At 46.7% G+C, this 16,893-nt stretch overlaps 1 protein-coding gene across 8 annotated transcripts in view; it reads right to left on the reverse strand.

The window, feature by feature from the left end:
* NfI (Nuclear factor I) overlaps positions 1-16,520 on the reverse strand; it is a 38,162-nt gene extending 21,642 nt beyond the window's left edge. For 4 of the 8 annotated variants that reach the window (XM_066727502.1, XM_066727505.1, XM_066727504.1 and 1 more), the window contains exons 1-4: positions 15,775-16,519; positions 10,852-11,007; positions 840-1,031; positions 238-421 (exon numbers count right to left, since the gene is read on the reverse strand). In XM_066727502.1, the coding sequence (XP_066583599.1) occupies positions 238-421; positions 840-1,031; positions 10,852-11,007; positions 15,775-15,855 (613 nt within the window). In that variant the 5' untranslated portion in view covers positions 15,856-16,519. Of the gene's footprint in view, positions 1-237; positions 422-839; positions 1,032-10,851; positions 11,008-11,790; positions 12,924-15,774 lie in introns of those variants that run through there. The other 4 variants (XM_066727501.1, XM_066727500.1, XM_066727499.1 and 1 more) reach the window with 3 other exon arrangements.
* Between the last annotated feature and the right edge of the window lie 373 nt (positions 16,521-16,893).

Below are 16,893 nucleotides of genomic sequence, written 5' to 3' on the forward strand. Positions count from 1 at the left end.
ATCGAAGCCGAGTCGAGTACCGAGAAGTACTTTGAATGAACGGACACGCGGATGACTCCGCTGAATGAACGTGGCAGAGAGAGAGAGAGAGAGGCCGGTCGTTGGCATGACAAGCCGGAATCGCAAGTTTCCTCGAGAAATTCGAGCCACGCTAGAGTATTAGTGCCTTGGCTAATTTGCGATGAAGAAATTTGTGAAAATTAGTTGAGATTTTCGTTGAAATCTCCTGTGGATTACCGTGGCTGGTGATGAAATTGGCGAGGTAGAGATCGAGTTCTCGGACGGAGACGTTGATGTGATAGGGGTTGACGCAGAGACCAGGTTGAGCGCATTCCGCCGTTTTCTCCAGGCGTTCGCCGTCGGTCGATTCCAGCGGAATCGCCTTGAAGAGGATCACCATTACCAAGTCCAGCCTCCACACCTTTGTAACCAGAAAAATAAACACACATATATATATATATATATATATACCAAATAAAAATGAGCTTACGATCAAGGAAACAATTAGAAAAATTCTTGAATCACAAAATTGCAATTATTGATGCCAATTAAAAAAAACAATTGTATTATAAAATCGTTAAATCTATACAGATATCACACTGAAACGTTTGCAATTTTACCAATAATATCGCAAATAATACAAATTTTGCAACTCTACTCGGTAAATATTGAAAAATTGTCTTAAAAACTGACATTAATCGTAATTTCGAAACCAAGCTAGGATCGAGTGGATAAGCGTTGGTGCATGGAACTGTAGTTATATGAGCTATTTTCCATCTGTGTACTCAATTAGATGAATGAAGGAATAAAGCGAGCAAGGAAGTAGTTGAAGAGCGTACCTTGTCAGCCTGGCGCAGACAGTCTATCCTGCGCATTTTGCCCTTTTGGTCAGGATTGCTCAAAACGCACATGGCTGGCCTCTTGCCCGTTATACTCAGCACAAAGTCCTCCCTGTACTCTTGCGTGATGTCTTTCCGTAGTTTGCCCAAGAGTCGCGAAGCCCATTTCTGTTTCACCTCCAGCTTTTCATTCTGCAAGCACGAAAAAAGGCATCCGTGGGTTTAATCGATCGCTCGATCGATTTGGAAAGGTAGAATAAATTGTGCACTGGCTGGAACGAGAGTAAATGGCGATAGGAGCTCGCGGACAGAGACGAACGAGGATATATGCAACGCACGCACGTGGCCCTCGCACGCGTGGAATAGCAAACGGCCCATGCAAAAGGGCCCCTGACAAATGCATTCCGAGTGCAAGGAATGCAAGCCGTGTCTTCGAGCATCGACCAGCAGCCATCTTCTATGCTTTGGTCTCTCGTGCTCTCTCTCTCTCTCTCTCTCTACTCTCTACTATATATATATATATATATATGTATGTATAAAACACGACTATTCATCCACATGGAAAATTTGGAAAATCCTCGCCCATAAACGTGTCACGCCAATCGAGCATTTATTTAACAATAGAGAAAAAAGCTTTTTATAGAGCAGCATGCATTATTCAGAGGCAATTGCTATAAAAGACTTTCGTCGATCGTCTTTTTATATGGAGCGTGAGTAGTAGCAGCGCTGCACGGCCGGAGAGAAAATGCACCGCGCGCGCGATGCACTCGCGGTGCGTCCCGCATTAAATCCCATCGAGTATTCCGCGTGTCGAGCCGAGCCTTGCTCGAGCACGTACATACTCGTGCGTATCGTGCGTCGTGCGTGTACCTAGGCGCGGCAGTTTACGTCGTTCGCGCAACAATTTTCCGTCCCACTTTTCGCGCTAAACTCCGTGCAAAAATTCTGCATTGGAAATATTTGCCAATTTTCCGGATCGAGATTCGACAAATTCTCTCGGATAAATCAAGCTTAGGATGACTCGCTTCGCAGGAGGGATTCTATGAGTCGTGATGTATGTTCCAGTGGTCATCCGTCAAATGGAGTTTATCCTGAAGCTCGCTGGATCCTTAGAGGTATATATATATATATATATATATATAGATATATATAGAACTATTCAATAAAATCCGCAAGTTTCTTTGCTAAATAAATCTCGTGGCGTACACAACGTTTTTATATCCCCCCCCCCCTCCTATCCTCTTTATCCACTACTACTGCCGAGATATCTCCTTGGTACAATCTTCACGTACCGACAGTTCGATCACTCCCTCTTCTCGATCTCAAGTACCAATGTAATCGGATTCGTCTCGCTTCGCGAGCCAACTAGTCGAGCTCTATATATCGAATTAGCAAAATTCAACGTAAACTGTAAATGGCGAAATTAATTCCCCTTAAAACGTCGCTTTTCCGCTCGTTCGCTGCCTCCTAATTATGCATGCGCGAGAGGAGAGGATTTTGCACATCCTATATATATATATATGTATATAAGGAGCGTACAGGTTCCACGCACGGACACTGACGCCACGAAACGCGAACGCAACAGCTGCCACGGATTTATTTTGGATTTCGGTGAAAGTGTTCGCGCGCACGCCGCCACCATCGCGAAATAAATCCACGTCCATGCGCCATGTTTCCTCCACTCTACGATAGGTCGTCCAGGTACGGACGATTCCCATCCAGATCTAAAAATTCTCCCATCACCCACCCCTCGCGTTCCGCTGGTAAATTATAATTTTAACTCGTCGTGTGTTCCACAGTGTGTGTGTGTGTGTGTATGTGTGTACGTACGAAGAGCGCGTTTTCGTTAAAAACTTTCATTATTCTTCGAGGCAATAAAGAACTTTTCTTTGTGGAGCGGCATATTGCTCAAAGCGAGATTTGTCACGAGGTTTATTTCGAGATAGGGAGGAAAGGAGTAATTTCTTCAAATTGTGAAAAATAAGCGTATCGTGGCAGCAGTAAATGTCATTTTACCCCCTCCCTAGCGAAAACTCGTCGTGTACTCTTCGAGTCCCCCCGCTCAGCGAGAATCGTAAGCTCCCGCACCTCGCGGGCTATTTTCAAGCGCGGGAAATAAAGCGCAGACTGCATTTTTAGCCTAACGACCGACGGTCAGCTCATTTTCGTCTCGCGAGAGACGCGCGCGATTCTCAACCATCCGATTTGTCGACACTTTTCCCACCAAACAGTTTTAGCAGTTTTAAAATTTCACTCTCCCTCCGTTAATGGCCAACGTCCTCCTATACGCCCCCTTTCCACCCCTGCATATGCTGCACACTGTATGAATAGTGGAATTTCATTTCTGCTGCAAATTGTCTCGTTATCTCTGCTAAAATTCTCGCCGAGAAACGTACGGTGTACACTGCGTGATTTTTTTTTTCTACTATACGATGACAATCCTGAGATGCTTTGTAACCAACGATAGTCTCTGTCTCTCGCTGCACACAAATTTCTATTTTTAATATGTTAGAATAATTTTGTTGTTATATAACTATATGTTATAGGTTCTCGCCTTTCGTAATGTGATACAAATTTAGTAGAAAAATCGTGGATTGCAAAACTTCTCACGATTGTCGGAGCGATTTTTGCAACTTTTTTACAATGTACCAAAATTCGAGTCACCGACCCATTAAGCTCTAAGGTTCCATTATAGACGCGTTCTATCGGTAAGTGGGAAAAATATAAAACGTATATATATATATACATATAGTCAATCATAGAAAAACAAGAAAAATAATTTATTGACTATCGCAATACACGTATACGTTTCCAAATAAATTTGACAATGATAGGTTAAAATGAATCCTTTTTCGACTTTAGAATAATGAAAGAAAGGAAAAGCGTTTGTTTTTGGGCAATTTTGCCTCTTTTGTTGGATTAGCATGGCGTCTGATGAAAAGAGTTTGTAGGATTTATTTAACGGTGGTGATTTGGAAGTGCGGAATCCAGTAGTGGAGGGATATACAAGGGAGCAGCTATTTGGTTGCTCGTAGAGTTCATACACGCGGGAGGATTACAGTTGGCGAACGAGAGGGTTGCTTCACGAGGCACATCGAGAAGTTTTTGAACGAGGCCGGGGCCCTTTAACACACGTTACGGTGTAATTTCGGCGTTGGGGTCGCGCTAAACGATATTCCACAACAACGAGGACGCCGAGTCTCGAAAGTTTTCAGCCTCGCTGAGAGAGGCTGGCTCGTCCCTCCCTCACCCCCTCGCCCCTTATCCTCCTTCCCAGGCGACAGAACGGTAGGAAAAATTCCTCCCTGACACCCAAAGTCAACCGGGAATTTTAATATTTAGATTCAATTACGAAAAGAAAGCGTGCTCGTTATGCGGCGGTGAATTGTCGCAGAATAAGAAAAAGTAAGGGACGAAGAAGAAGATGAAGAGGATGGAGGAGCGGAAAGTAAGGTGCGCCTCGTTGCACTATTAGCTCTCGAGTAATGGATGCAACCTCTCCTTCTAGCTGCCTGATGCTTCTCAAAAGTTTCCCGTGCCAAAGTCCGTCGCGTCCGGAAGAGAAAACTAACAAACAATCTATATACATTTACGACCTTCTTAAGAGAAATTTCGAAAATATTCCCTCACCATATTTGCGGATTTACGGGACCAATAAGATTCTCTTCTTTCGATAGGCACGCCAATTTTATATTTATTTGGAAGGGAATCAACGCGTTTGCGAAGATACGAGAATGTTCAAGCATCTGAGCAATGTTACTATACTATTATATATATATATATATATATATATATATATATGTATATAAGTAGTAGCGCGTTAGGATTTCGCGTAAAGGTGCGAGCGAGTCTGTTTTCGCGAGCACGTGGCCGTAACTTGGCGTTGGTATAAGATCAACAAGATTCTCTCCCCTACGAATTACGCGGTTTACGAATCTTTGGCAGCGAACGATCCAAGGTTGTTGGGTTGGCTGACTGACTGGCTTGCTGCTGGCCATGTGCACGCGAGCCCCGTCACAACGCCACGTGTGCCGTTTCGCATCAGGGGCATGCATCCGCGAAGAATGGAAAAATCGAGGCGCCAATCTCGCGCGAAGCGCTAATTAACATTCGACCTTAGCGAGAGCACCGAGGGTCGTTCTATAGACTCGAGCTGCCATATTTTTCGGAAACATCGACCGACGATAAAACACCATCTCTCCGTGTGTGTGTGTGTGTGTATATACTCGGGACAAATCTCTTATGTGTCATGTATCTCGAAAGGGATGAGTCTTCATATATATATATATATATATTGTGGGCGGAAAGAGGCCGAGGGGATGAAGAGAGGAAAATTCTTGTAGGAGTAGAACCGCGACAGATTGAATTTAGATTAGATTGTGCCTTTTCTTCCGGAGGAGGAATTATTATTTCGCGGGGAAAAAGTGTCCTCGGCACATGGACGAATCTTTCCTCGTTCCACTCGAGAGGAGAAGCCTAGCTCGGGAGGAATGGCCCTGAAGGAGAGAGAGGAAAGATGGGAGGAGTGACTTCACAGGGGTGGAGGTTAAATTCAGGCCACCTCCGTAAATACACAGAGACTGTAATCTATATAGCAACCTATACATACGTACGTGCATATAGATATAGGTGGAGGGTACGCTATGCGCCTATCGATTCGGTTTTTCGGTTGCAGGCCTCGTTTCGACACTGCCTCAGTCCAGTCTCTCTCTCTCTCTCTCTGCTGCGTTACATCCACCTACGTCTACCTCCCCCCCCCCTCTCTCTCTCTCTCTCTCTCTCCACCAACCCCCACTCCCTCTCCATTTCCACAAAGAGAATTCCAACTATCCTCCTGTCTTCTACCACGCTCCCTATTTTTCACTAAAAATAACCCTCCAATTTCCCCCCTCCCCCCTCGATACCCAAAATCTGCTACTTTGCAATTTTCACGACTTAAAAACATCCAGCCACTGTATAAGTATGCAGAGATGCATAGATCAAAGGGTAGAAAAAATATAAGAAAAATATATAGCGAGAGCAGCTCTCATCCATCGAGTCGTTTTTTCTAGATTTTCACTCTTCTAATTCTTTTTCTCCCTCCAATCACGGTTACATCAGTACTATATACACACGTTGGACCTTTTTCTGCTGCGAAGTGGTGTATATACGTAAGAAACGGTCGAAGTAGCAGATTCTAGGCTGAGCGAGTAAAAATAAGAGGAATTCGGATGCACCGATGCATTAATGTCCCAGGCACGAGGGTGTGGGAGTACGGAAGACGTCAATGTGGAATTTATGGGGTGGCCCCATAGTGGGTGAGATCCTATTCGTTCCAAGAGAGATAGAGAGATAAAAACGAGGGGGTGAGGAGTAGAGAAGCTCGCCGGCGGGATAGACCGGGAATATATATATTTATTAATTTGGCAAAGGATCCAAAGTGTATAGCTGCTGGCCCCTTACGTTACTACGTTATGACGCGAACAAAGCGACTCCACGATTTCTTTATAGGCAATTCCAGGGTCTGCATTGAGTGTTGTAAATATTACAAACCCTCTTTTACCCGCCCATACTCGTCAGTTTCTTCTAACCCTCCTAGCAATTTTCCCACCCCCCCTCGCCATGTACCTATATCCTTTTCGCTACAAGAGAATCTCATATTCGCGTTTTACCACACAAACCAATTCAAAAGTAATTATGTCGGTCTTTCTCTTTAGATTTTCTCGCATCACTGCATGCCAGCGTTTCGAAAACCGTCTTCGATAATGTTTGCTCTTCCCGAGGTTCTCTCTCTTCAGTGGCGTACGTTTCAGGGATATTTGCTTCGACGATCTATAGAGTAATGAAAAATATCTTATATGGAAAATATGAAAAGTCCCGCCAACTATTTCTTAAATACATTTATCAATAATTTTGGTCTTTCAAAACCTCGCTTGTCAAAAGACACTGCGTCACATATCTATATATATATATATACCTTTTCCTCTTGGTGTTTCGCGGTCGATGATAAAACTCCTGATAAATTAGACAATTTCAATGGAAATATTGGTCTGGTGGCATTATTATCGAGGATCGATGAGGATCGTTGGGTGGAGAGGGCACAGACAGGACAGGAATGTGAGAAAGAGAGAAAGAGAGAGTTATTTACAACGATAGGCACTCGCTGTTTACTGGAAGTCTTTACGAGCAGGCAGTTATCGCGCGAATATGGCAGATTTCGCTGGGGGAAAACGAAGAATCACGGGGCTCTGGCGATTTTACATAACGCACAGATTGAACCCAAACGTGTTTTCTATAGGGCCATAGTCACCCGTAGCGATTGCAATGAATTATGCGTCGGTACTATACATATATATAGAACAATATAGGGAAACTCGCGAGATTGGAAAAGTCTGATTCTACTGTATACACCGAAACACAAAATTGCAATTTTTTCGAATCGTTGTATATATATATATACATAGTACGAAGCGTGTGAGTATCAGGGTTAATAAACTGGAGCACCTGCAAGTAACAAGTTTGGCATGGGAGGTGCGAGGCTGTTGGTGGAGGAGGGGGATGGAAGAGTTTGTATATATATATATATATATATGTATGTAAGAATATAGCAGAGAGGCGATAGCCGGAGCTCGTTAGATGAATGGTGCTGGGCACATGGTGGATAGCGAAATGAGAAGGGTTGGCGAACGGTTTGAGGCTACAGGGTATAGAGGGAGGAGGAGAAGGGGGGGGGCGAGGGTTGAGTGGATGGGTGGGAGGTTCGGTGGGTGGAAGCATGCGGATGCAACGAGGGGAGCCGCTAGTTTGCATAAATTTAGGAAATACAGGGTGGAAAATCGATATCCGCATAGAGATTATAGATGGTGGTTGGTAGGCGCCGCGTAGCCGCAGCCTCCGTCGCGACGGCGTATGCGCTACATGTCTACGTGTCTCCCCCCCCCCCCCCCGCCACTCCAGCCGTCCTCCTCCTCCACTACTACCACTGCTAAAAACCCCTCTCCCCCTCTCAACCCTCGGCAAACTCCTTTACCAGCCCTCCACGATCCTCTTTCTCTCTCTCTCTCTCTCTCTATATATATATATATATATATAGTCGCGTATACCCCCGCACACCTTCAACAGTGGTGTTGGTACACTATCTCCTCGCTCCTCCAAGCTACGTTTCGTTTTCCTGCGTTTCTCCACACATTCCTCGACCTCCTGCTGCTCCTATGTTTACCCCTCCCCCCCCCCCTTCCCTCCTCCACCTCCTCCTCTTCCACCCTCCAGATCTCCAGCTCCAACATACCGCGCGCGGAATCACCCGGTATATCTCTTTTTATCGCCCGACCCCTTTTGCGCCACCATCCCTCGCGTCCTTCCTCCATTCCCTTCACATTTCTTCGCTCTCCTTCTTCAACCCCCTCGACCACTCTCCTCGAACGAACAGTCGATAACGTCCTGCGACCCCTTTTAAAATTAAGCGAAAATCCTCCGGTCCGACCAACAACGCCACTTTACCACTGCTCGTCTTTGCAGAAAAATAAGCGAAACCTCTCGTCATTTCCCTCCTGCAGTCGCCCCATTCCCAGTACAGTTATCTCGAGTGATGGAAATAATAAGGACGAAGGATCTAATTAGAGAAGCCTAGCTTATCTCCATCCTGCGAGATGTATTTCGTGGTATCTCCCTTGCAATCTCTCCGCAATCGTGCAGGCTATTTTCTTGCGAGTATTCTTCTGCTTTTCAATAAATGGCTCCTTTCTTTCGGATGGACTAGATTCGTCCCGGTCTATATTGTCCTGCGGCCTGTCTCGAAATTAAGAGAAAACGATCCTCTCTCTCTCCTCTCATATATATATATATATATAAACCATCACACCAGACCACCGCTCCGCCGGCCGCGTCCTCGCCTGCATCGCCAGACGGACCATTCTCTTCCACCGATCCATCCCTTCACCCCCCCCCCCTCCCATCCCCTCCCTGCTGCGTCAGGAGGGACCATGTCCAGCGTCTCCCGCAGGTTTTCTGCTTTCTCGTCGCGCACGTCGAATTTTCGCTCCCCGATGTATAGAAAATGGACACGGACGGTCCTCCACATTCTCCGCGCGAACAATAGGAGCGTTCTTGAACCGAAGAATCAACGTCGGGGCTGCAGCTCTCGAGGGCATTCTCCCCGATTAAGCTCGTAGCACCGATCGAGGAAAAAGAAAAAGAAACAGGAAGGATCCGTCGATGAAGACGATCCGCAACGTCCTCGCAGGATATTAGCAGAGAGAGAGAGAGAGAGAGAGAAATCTCGAGGTCCTTCTTTCGACCCCGAACACGCGTCTCGCTTCGCGATCAAATCAAACGTTTTCTCCGGCTGGAGTTTAAAGAGCGCTTTAGCCTGCAGGCCACGGGGAGAGAATGGTCGATGAGTTTTCATCGCGAGATTCAAAATGTATCGCCGTCGTGTCGCTTTTCTACTGGTTTTAGGAAAGCTCGGGCATACGTGATCGGTTTGCAGGAGCGGCGAGAAAGTCGAGTGCGACGCAGTCGAGAGATTCTATATGGCATTGTAGGTCGACGCACGCGGAAATCAAAGCGAAGAGGAATAATACCGTTGCGCGAGAAATAACGCGATGAATTTTAGTTTCCCCTCGCCTTCCGCTTCGATCCACTTCCCCCCCCCCCCCCCCCCAAGGTCCACCATATCTCTCCAGAATTTTCCCGCCGCCTGCGGCTTCTTCAACGGACGCCATGTTGACTACGTTCGTCTCGCTCTTCATTCTGCTCGGTCAAAGGTCAAACATGTGTCTCAATAATAGTCCGCCTCTCGAGCGCGAAACGGATTAAACATGGCTCATGCAAAATTCAACGAGACCCCTTATATATCTAAATATGTGTGTACATAACCTCTACAGCTAGATACAACCCAAAGTTTCGTCCCCGAATAGATTTAGCGTTTTATTTTTGCATGGAATTACGTCGTAAACCACATTGTCGAGCCAAGTTGTTTAATTAAAACTAAATATAATCTTAACGCTGTGACGAAGGGTTTTTTGTTATTCCGGCTGCGCAGGTATAATACATATTGCTTGTCCTCCTGCAGTGGAGTATCAGGACGCGCGGGACGATCGAGCCAGTGGACGATTGGGATTGGTAGGCCTTAAAAAAAAGTGGAGGATCAACGGTTGTTCGTTTGGTTTAGCGACCCAGCCGAGGAGTCCAGTGTTGGACCAGTTTCGAAACCTTTCATAAACATTGGTTCATCCGTTTGCTAAATACCGCAGCATCGTGGGATTAAAATATTGATCGAACGCCGTCGCTAGGGAGAATGCGAATTGCGGTAGAAACTCCGGTCTCGTTCTACCACTGGACCAATAAAACGCAAGAGAAAAAAGGAGGAAGGAAAAAAAATAGAAAGAATAAAAAGGAGAGATTCTCGTGGAAATGTCAGTGACTCCCCCTCCTCCCGCGCATCGTCGAATCACAAAAACAGTGCGGGAGAAAAATAATACTAGAAGCCAGCGTGGAAACTATCTATATATATATATTGGATTAACTGCAGAAGAGATAAAGGCGATGAATTTTCAAGTTTCGCAATATCGCGGTGAGAATGAAAAGTTATTATCAAATGCAAACGCGCAGGGTGATTCGTTTAAACGGAGTTTTGGGCTAGAGAAGAAGTTGGCGATGGTTACATCACGATGAGAACTACTGGGTTGAAGCCTGAACGATAGAACGTCACGAGGTCGCTTAGCGCCAGAAATAGGCCGAAACCTCATTATTTTTATTCTTAACCATGAAATTAGTAAGCGCGCACCTCTCCGTAGGCGTTATTTTTCACGTCGCATGCACGAGCTTTCGTGCGAGACTCTAGCTGCTGACATTTATCTCGTCCGCGCAGCAACGAAAGCTCGAAATTCGTATTTCGCGTCAGAGGGGCAACAGCTGCTTGAGATTAGCAACTTGACGCAATGCATGAAATTAATGTCTCGTTTTAAAAGCTCATCCGCGTGCACTCTCGAACACGCGAGCCAGTCGCTTCGCCAACGCAATCTTCTTTTACCTGAAGCTCTTCCTTGCACTGCCTTTCCTCTTCCAGACTCATTCGCTTCTCGTGCTTCTTGTAGTAACGCCTTTTAGCGGCTTGGAGGTTGAACCACGTGTACGAGAAAGACTTCACGAATGGTAAGAGGGCCTCAATGAATGGATGGAATTCATCCTGCAATCAAACATTCGGTAACAATTCGACGAACGTGTAAATGTCTATCTATGTATATATATATATGTTTAGGGTGAGGTACTTGTAATAATCTTCGAAACTCGAACGTATACAAATTCATTTATATATATATATATATATGTATGTATATATGTGCAAAACTCTATCGAGTGATATAATTATATTTTGACGCAAGACTTTTTTTAAATGCAAATGTAAATATAGCAAATATATAAAGGTCGCAAAAATTTCACACATTAACGAGGTAACATAATTTATTATATATACACATTTGTGTATATACTTGTATGCTCCGACAGACGCGTTAAACGTATACGTCACCCTGTACACAAGCTTCCAGCTTTAAAGGAATCGAGTGGATGATCGAAAGGAGATGGAGAGAATCTTTGAGGAAATTGATCGATCGTTGTTTGGGCCAGTTCCCACCCCCAGTCGAAGCTTCCGATAACCGAAAAGACTCTTCAGCATAGTTTCTCGTCTCGCATGTGCCAAGAATCAAGGCCAAGTGCCATAACGCGTCATCTGCCAAAGCGTAATCTCCTCGTAGTCGAGTAAAACCGGCGGAAAAATCACGTGTCAGCTAGGGTGTTTGACAACAGAGACAAGAGAGAGAGAGAGAGAGAGAATCTGTACGGAAGCATTGAATTTTCCTCGCGGTATCTCGAAGAATTTTTGTGGAACAACCACGAAACTCGTGGGTTTGTCAAAATGCTCTCGTATACGAGCAACGAAATATAAGGAAGCTTTTAGTTAGAAACGAACCATCGAGTATTCGCAAGCACTGCGACTGCTGTGGCACACTACGGTCTGTCTGTCCCTCCGGGTGTCCGGCTGTCAGAAGTACCGGCCCTCCTCAGGATGGGCCTGTCTCTCGCTATACTCCTCCGCCTCCCTGTGGCAGAACGATCGTGGCCTCATCTGCCCCTTCGAGACTCACCGCGGAAATGTCGAGAACGCGCGCACTTTAACACTCTATGATATCTCTGAAAAGAGAAACGTCCGTGGCAGAAGACACTTGAGAATTTGCTGCTGCTCTTCTCAGCCGTGTGGGGTAGTTGAGGCGAGAGAGAGAGAGAGAGAGAGAGAGTTTCTCGCGAGGAAAGGCACCTGCGCGCGCCCGTGCACGTGGTTCTACTGCTACAGTCTCTTACTACTGGACTCGCGCGTCTCTCGTTGACTCTCGCGGCAGGCGTGGAGGGGCCACTCGGGCCGCAACTCCTCCCGCTCTGTCCGTTCTGCCTGCGTAGATCACTCGGGTTAATCCACCGATTTCACCCCTCGCACTGATCCCGACCGGACTGCGCTCTAATTAAATCCTCGCAGCCAGTCGCACTCTGCTGCGTCTCTCTCCTCGACGTCCTGCATCGGACGCTCTCTTTTTCCACTCGATCTCGCGCTACTCGCGCCGACGAGTATCTGCGCGCGCGAGGAAAAGCGCGCGCTGCTCCGCTTTGTCGCCCCGCTGCGCTATATACTCCGTTCCACCGCGTATATCTATCTATCTTTGAGAGGGGAGGAGGAGGAGGAGGAGGGGGGGGGGGGCGAGCGTGCATCCACGCTAGCTATAGCAAACGTCGTTATTTTCGGATGCGAAGCAAAATCAAAGGCATCGCGAGCGAGGCAGTCCCCGTCCTCGTCTCGAGCTCTCCGAACCGAAGGACGCCCCGAAAGATGCACGCTGATTCGTCCCTCTCGCGATATTTCGCGCCTCTTTTCCCGATATATTTTCTACAGAAACGCCACTGCTATATATACGTATTCTTTCCGAGGTAAGTTTCCGGCGGTTTGGAATCGCCGAGGCAGCACACACCGATGCGAAGCCGCGCGAACCGCTCGAGCGAGCTTTTCACGAACGACGTCGCTCGTCGCAGCGACACTGAGACGCCTAAAGCCGCCTCCGAGACGCTCCGCGAACTGCGCCGCGCCGCGCCGGCCAGGTACGGCACCCCAAACAGTTATTAATAGCCTCTGTCCTGGCTTACTAGATTTGCCCTCGAATCGCACGCACTCTCTCTCTCTCTCTCTCTCTCTCCTCCCTCCATCTTCTTTTTCTTCTTATTTTGCTTCTCTTTCCCCCTCTACTAGCTCCCCTCCATTTTTATCCCTAGCTATATACTCGCTTCAAAACACGCCGAGTCCACCGTTTCCGTTGCGAAGAACCGCGGGAAGCGACGACATTATTATACGGTGCACGCTGTGTGTATCCTACTGCGACAAGGGAAAATGTCAGCGGTGATCAGACGTGGATCTATCTCGGTAATGAGCTTAACGATACTCGAGGGATTTTTTTTTTACAACTACAGACTGACCTGAAATTTTGTAGGAATCTACTCGCAACTTTTATCAATCGAACGGTATATATATAGACAGCATTGGGGATTGATGAAATTAGTGAAAAAAATTGTTTTCACAAATATGTCTTGATACGTCGCTGTTTAAACTATAAATAAGATTACATAGAGATTGTAGATGGTTGTAATACACAATTAAACGATTGGTATGGATAACTATATATGTTACCGAATAAATAATTAGGTTATTATATAGAAAAAGTATATATAGAAACGATTAACCTCTCTGTGTGGTAATCAAGAAAATATTACAAAAAAATATTTCTTAATTTTTTAACATGATTCTGAATTTATTATACTTTAGTTAATAACGCAAAGTATTGCAAATTGAACGATAATACAGTTTAATCATATATAAAAACAGCGCCAAGCCCCCAAATTACCCTTGTTCGTTACGTTACTAGAAACGTTCGAGCGCCCTTAAAGACACGAATTTTCAAATATCTTTCTCATCTTTCCCTCCTCATTCTGCGTCTCCGTCTCCTTCTACCACAGAGCTCTCCCTCTTCTTCCCTATAGCTACTTGCTTGAAAACACGCCAGTCTCACCATTTCCCACGTGAAAAATCGCAGGAATGAACGACGCGACGGGATTACAGTATCGTACTGCGATAAGGGAAAAATGACCGTGTTGGTCAGACTCGTCCAGACGTGGAAAATTGATTTACACAAAAATGTTATTATCGCGTGGTTATCGGTGACGAGCAAGTTAATTCCGAATACGTACGTACGTCCGTCGTTATCTGGTGTGAAAAGGATCATTATATGTAACACATATTCCGGAAAGATGGAAAGAAGAAAGGCAGGATAGTCCAGTTGGTAGAGCGAGCGTTACGTAAGGATGCCGAACGCGCGAGAGGTCGATCGCTCTTTCATGTTTAACTGTCCCTTTTAGGTCGCGCGACGCTGATGCACTTGGCCCGAACGACCAAGCGGAAGGGAAGAAAAAGGACGAGAAAAAATGCGGAGCATCCGAGTGGCGAGGAACGAGCGTGGTAGTAATTCGTGCTAGGGGAGAAAGAGGGAGGGGTAGGGGGAGGGAGCGCAATAAGAAGCGACTACCTAAATGTCAGACGTTTGTATAGCGTGTTTTGCGGGCCGAACCGCGTGGTCTGTTTCTACTGGACCGATCGAGTAAGTACAAGAAGAAGAACAAGAGAGAGAGAGAGAGAGAGAGAGAGCTAGAGAGTGAGCGAGAGCGCGCGCGCGCACTCTCTCTCTCTCTCTCTCGTGCTATTGGAGGCAACGCGAAGAGAAGACGGAGGAGTAAAGAAAAGAGAAGGGGGGGGGGGAGGGGGGAGGCGACCACGCGGCTGCAGCTGAAGGCGATCGATAGCCAAACTCCTCTCCGTCTGGCGGGACATAACATAGATACGAGCGTAGACGCAGACACCGTTTAAAAGCTCTGCCAATGAATTTCATTCTTTCCTCAAAATACCCTTTTACACGTAAATAATTCAACTCGGTTATCTATACCGCTCGAACAAGATTTTCGTTAAATCAAGCATCTTTGTATAGGAAGGATCAAAGTTTTGCCCGTTTAACGCGGGGACTGCGTAAATTAAAGCGTCAGTGCGAAAACTCTCCCCGTGCTTCCTCTTCTCAATAGAGCGCTACATTTCTTACGGTAAACAAGTGGTGGGGCGGTAAGTTCATCCCTTAATCCGACCTATAGAAATTTGCTTATCAAAGGGGAAGTTCGTTAAGCGACTTTCAGGGGATAAAGAGACTAAGCTGCATATATATATATATATATATATATAGCAACTCTATAAGAGAGTGTACAGTCTAAATAAACGCCGTGTACCGTGCGCGCTAATGACCGTTCTAAGTTTGTTGGAGACGAAAAGCTGAAACCTTCGAGGACAACGAACTTACTCTTCGAGGTTTCCTCTAATCAAAACAAACGTGTCCAACGATTTGCAAACATTGCAAATATACCGCTATTATCGAGTAGCATTTTCTTATCAGCTGACGGTATATCGAGAATGGAATCTAAACTTTTGAAATGACAAGCATGCGGAACGATCGGACAGGTTTGCGTGTGCACCACCAATGTACATCCGTTTGTCTTTAGGGTCTGGTGTTTATTCGGCGCGTCGGCCGCGGCCTTTGGGGAGGTGCATCCCTCAACGGGCGTACATCTCTGACATATAAATAACAAACTAATACGTGCAATCGTTAAACGCGTCGTCGTGAATGATGACGGAACATTTGCTGAGTTTCCGGCTGAGATTGAGGACGTGGAAAAATAATGGAGGGGGAGTAATGCGAGAGCCACAAGCAGGAGGAAGAGGAAACGAGCGCAGTTTTTTCTTTTTATATGGAAAGGAAGGGGGAGGATGATAACGCAGAGAGAAGACTTTGTTGAAAAATTGAAAGTGAGAATAAAGCACCTGTCCTACGGAAGGGGCCTGCAGGTAAGTCGAGACATCCGGTTCCACCATGCAGCTCCTCAGGGTATCCGGGATGAACATGAGTAGCTGGGACGGCGGAGTCCAGTCTGGAGCCGTGGATCACTGGCTTGCGTTGGTCGCCGGATTGACGTCGAGGAGTGTGCGAGGACGCTGGTTCGCGCGCGTCAACGATACGGAATAGTTGATCGAAGAAGAAGGTTGAGGATGAGGAGAGGGAAAGGGGAGGGGAAGGGGAAGGGAGGAGCTTTGTTTACCGTCGGTGGCGGCTACGCGTTCGGTCGGACACGTTGAAAGCTCCTGCAGGATTCGTGAAAGCTCTGGGGTAGCGGGGCTGCTACCTCGGCCAAAGGCCCAGGAAGTCCTTGACGACGATAGTCCTTCGACGACGGGGATTTCGAAACGATGACCTTGGATAGATTTCGCTCGGGCCAAAGAAGACACTGTTCGTCGTTTGGGAGCCGTGCAGCTCGGCTGGTATCTCGCGGACTTTTCCTCGACCACTCGGAGTCGATGGTACCGATTATGTCTTGATCGTTGTAAATCTCGCTGTTACTCTCGTTGCTCCGTCGGTTCTCGGCTGGTGGCACACTGCACCCAGGCACACGCATCCTATCTAACGCGAGCCACACTTTATGCCTTCTCCTGTAAGTTTTCTCGTAACGCGCTTTCCCCTCACTCTCTCTCTCTCTCTCTCTCTCTCTCTCTCTCCCCCTTTCTCTTTCTTCCTTCCTTCCTCTCACCTCTATCTTTCTTCCCCTCCTCTTTCTCTCGTTTTATCGTTCTTCTCTCTTCCTCCTTATAATTATTCCTCGCAGCTTTTGCTCCGTGCGTGTGGCTTCCACTTGGATGGAGCCGGCTCTCGCGTCTCCTCGGTTCCTTCCCGTTTTCCGTTCCCGATCGGGAGACGCCAGGTCCCAGACTACGCCGACTCCGAGCGACGAACGCTGCGTCGGCGTAAAAAGCGCACCGCCCCGCGCAAGCTCGCCCTATGGGAGCTTTCATGCTCGAGTATCATCGTCCAAGAGGACGCTGGTCCTCCGGATAGCAGTTGGAGGGACGGGGAGAAAAGTAGCGCAGGGAGAAAGGGAGAAAGGAAAA

The sequence above is a fragment of the Prorops nasuta genome, unplaced genomic scaffold (assembly GCF_024137725.1).
Source record: "Prorops nasuta isolate Cenicafe-Biocafe unplaced genomic scaffold, Cenicafe_Pnas_1.2 PNAS00005, whole genome shotgun sequence".
NCBI lineage: Eukaryota > Metazoa > Arthropoda > Insecta > Hymenoptera > Bethylidae > Prorops > Prorops nasuta.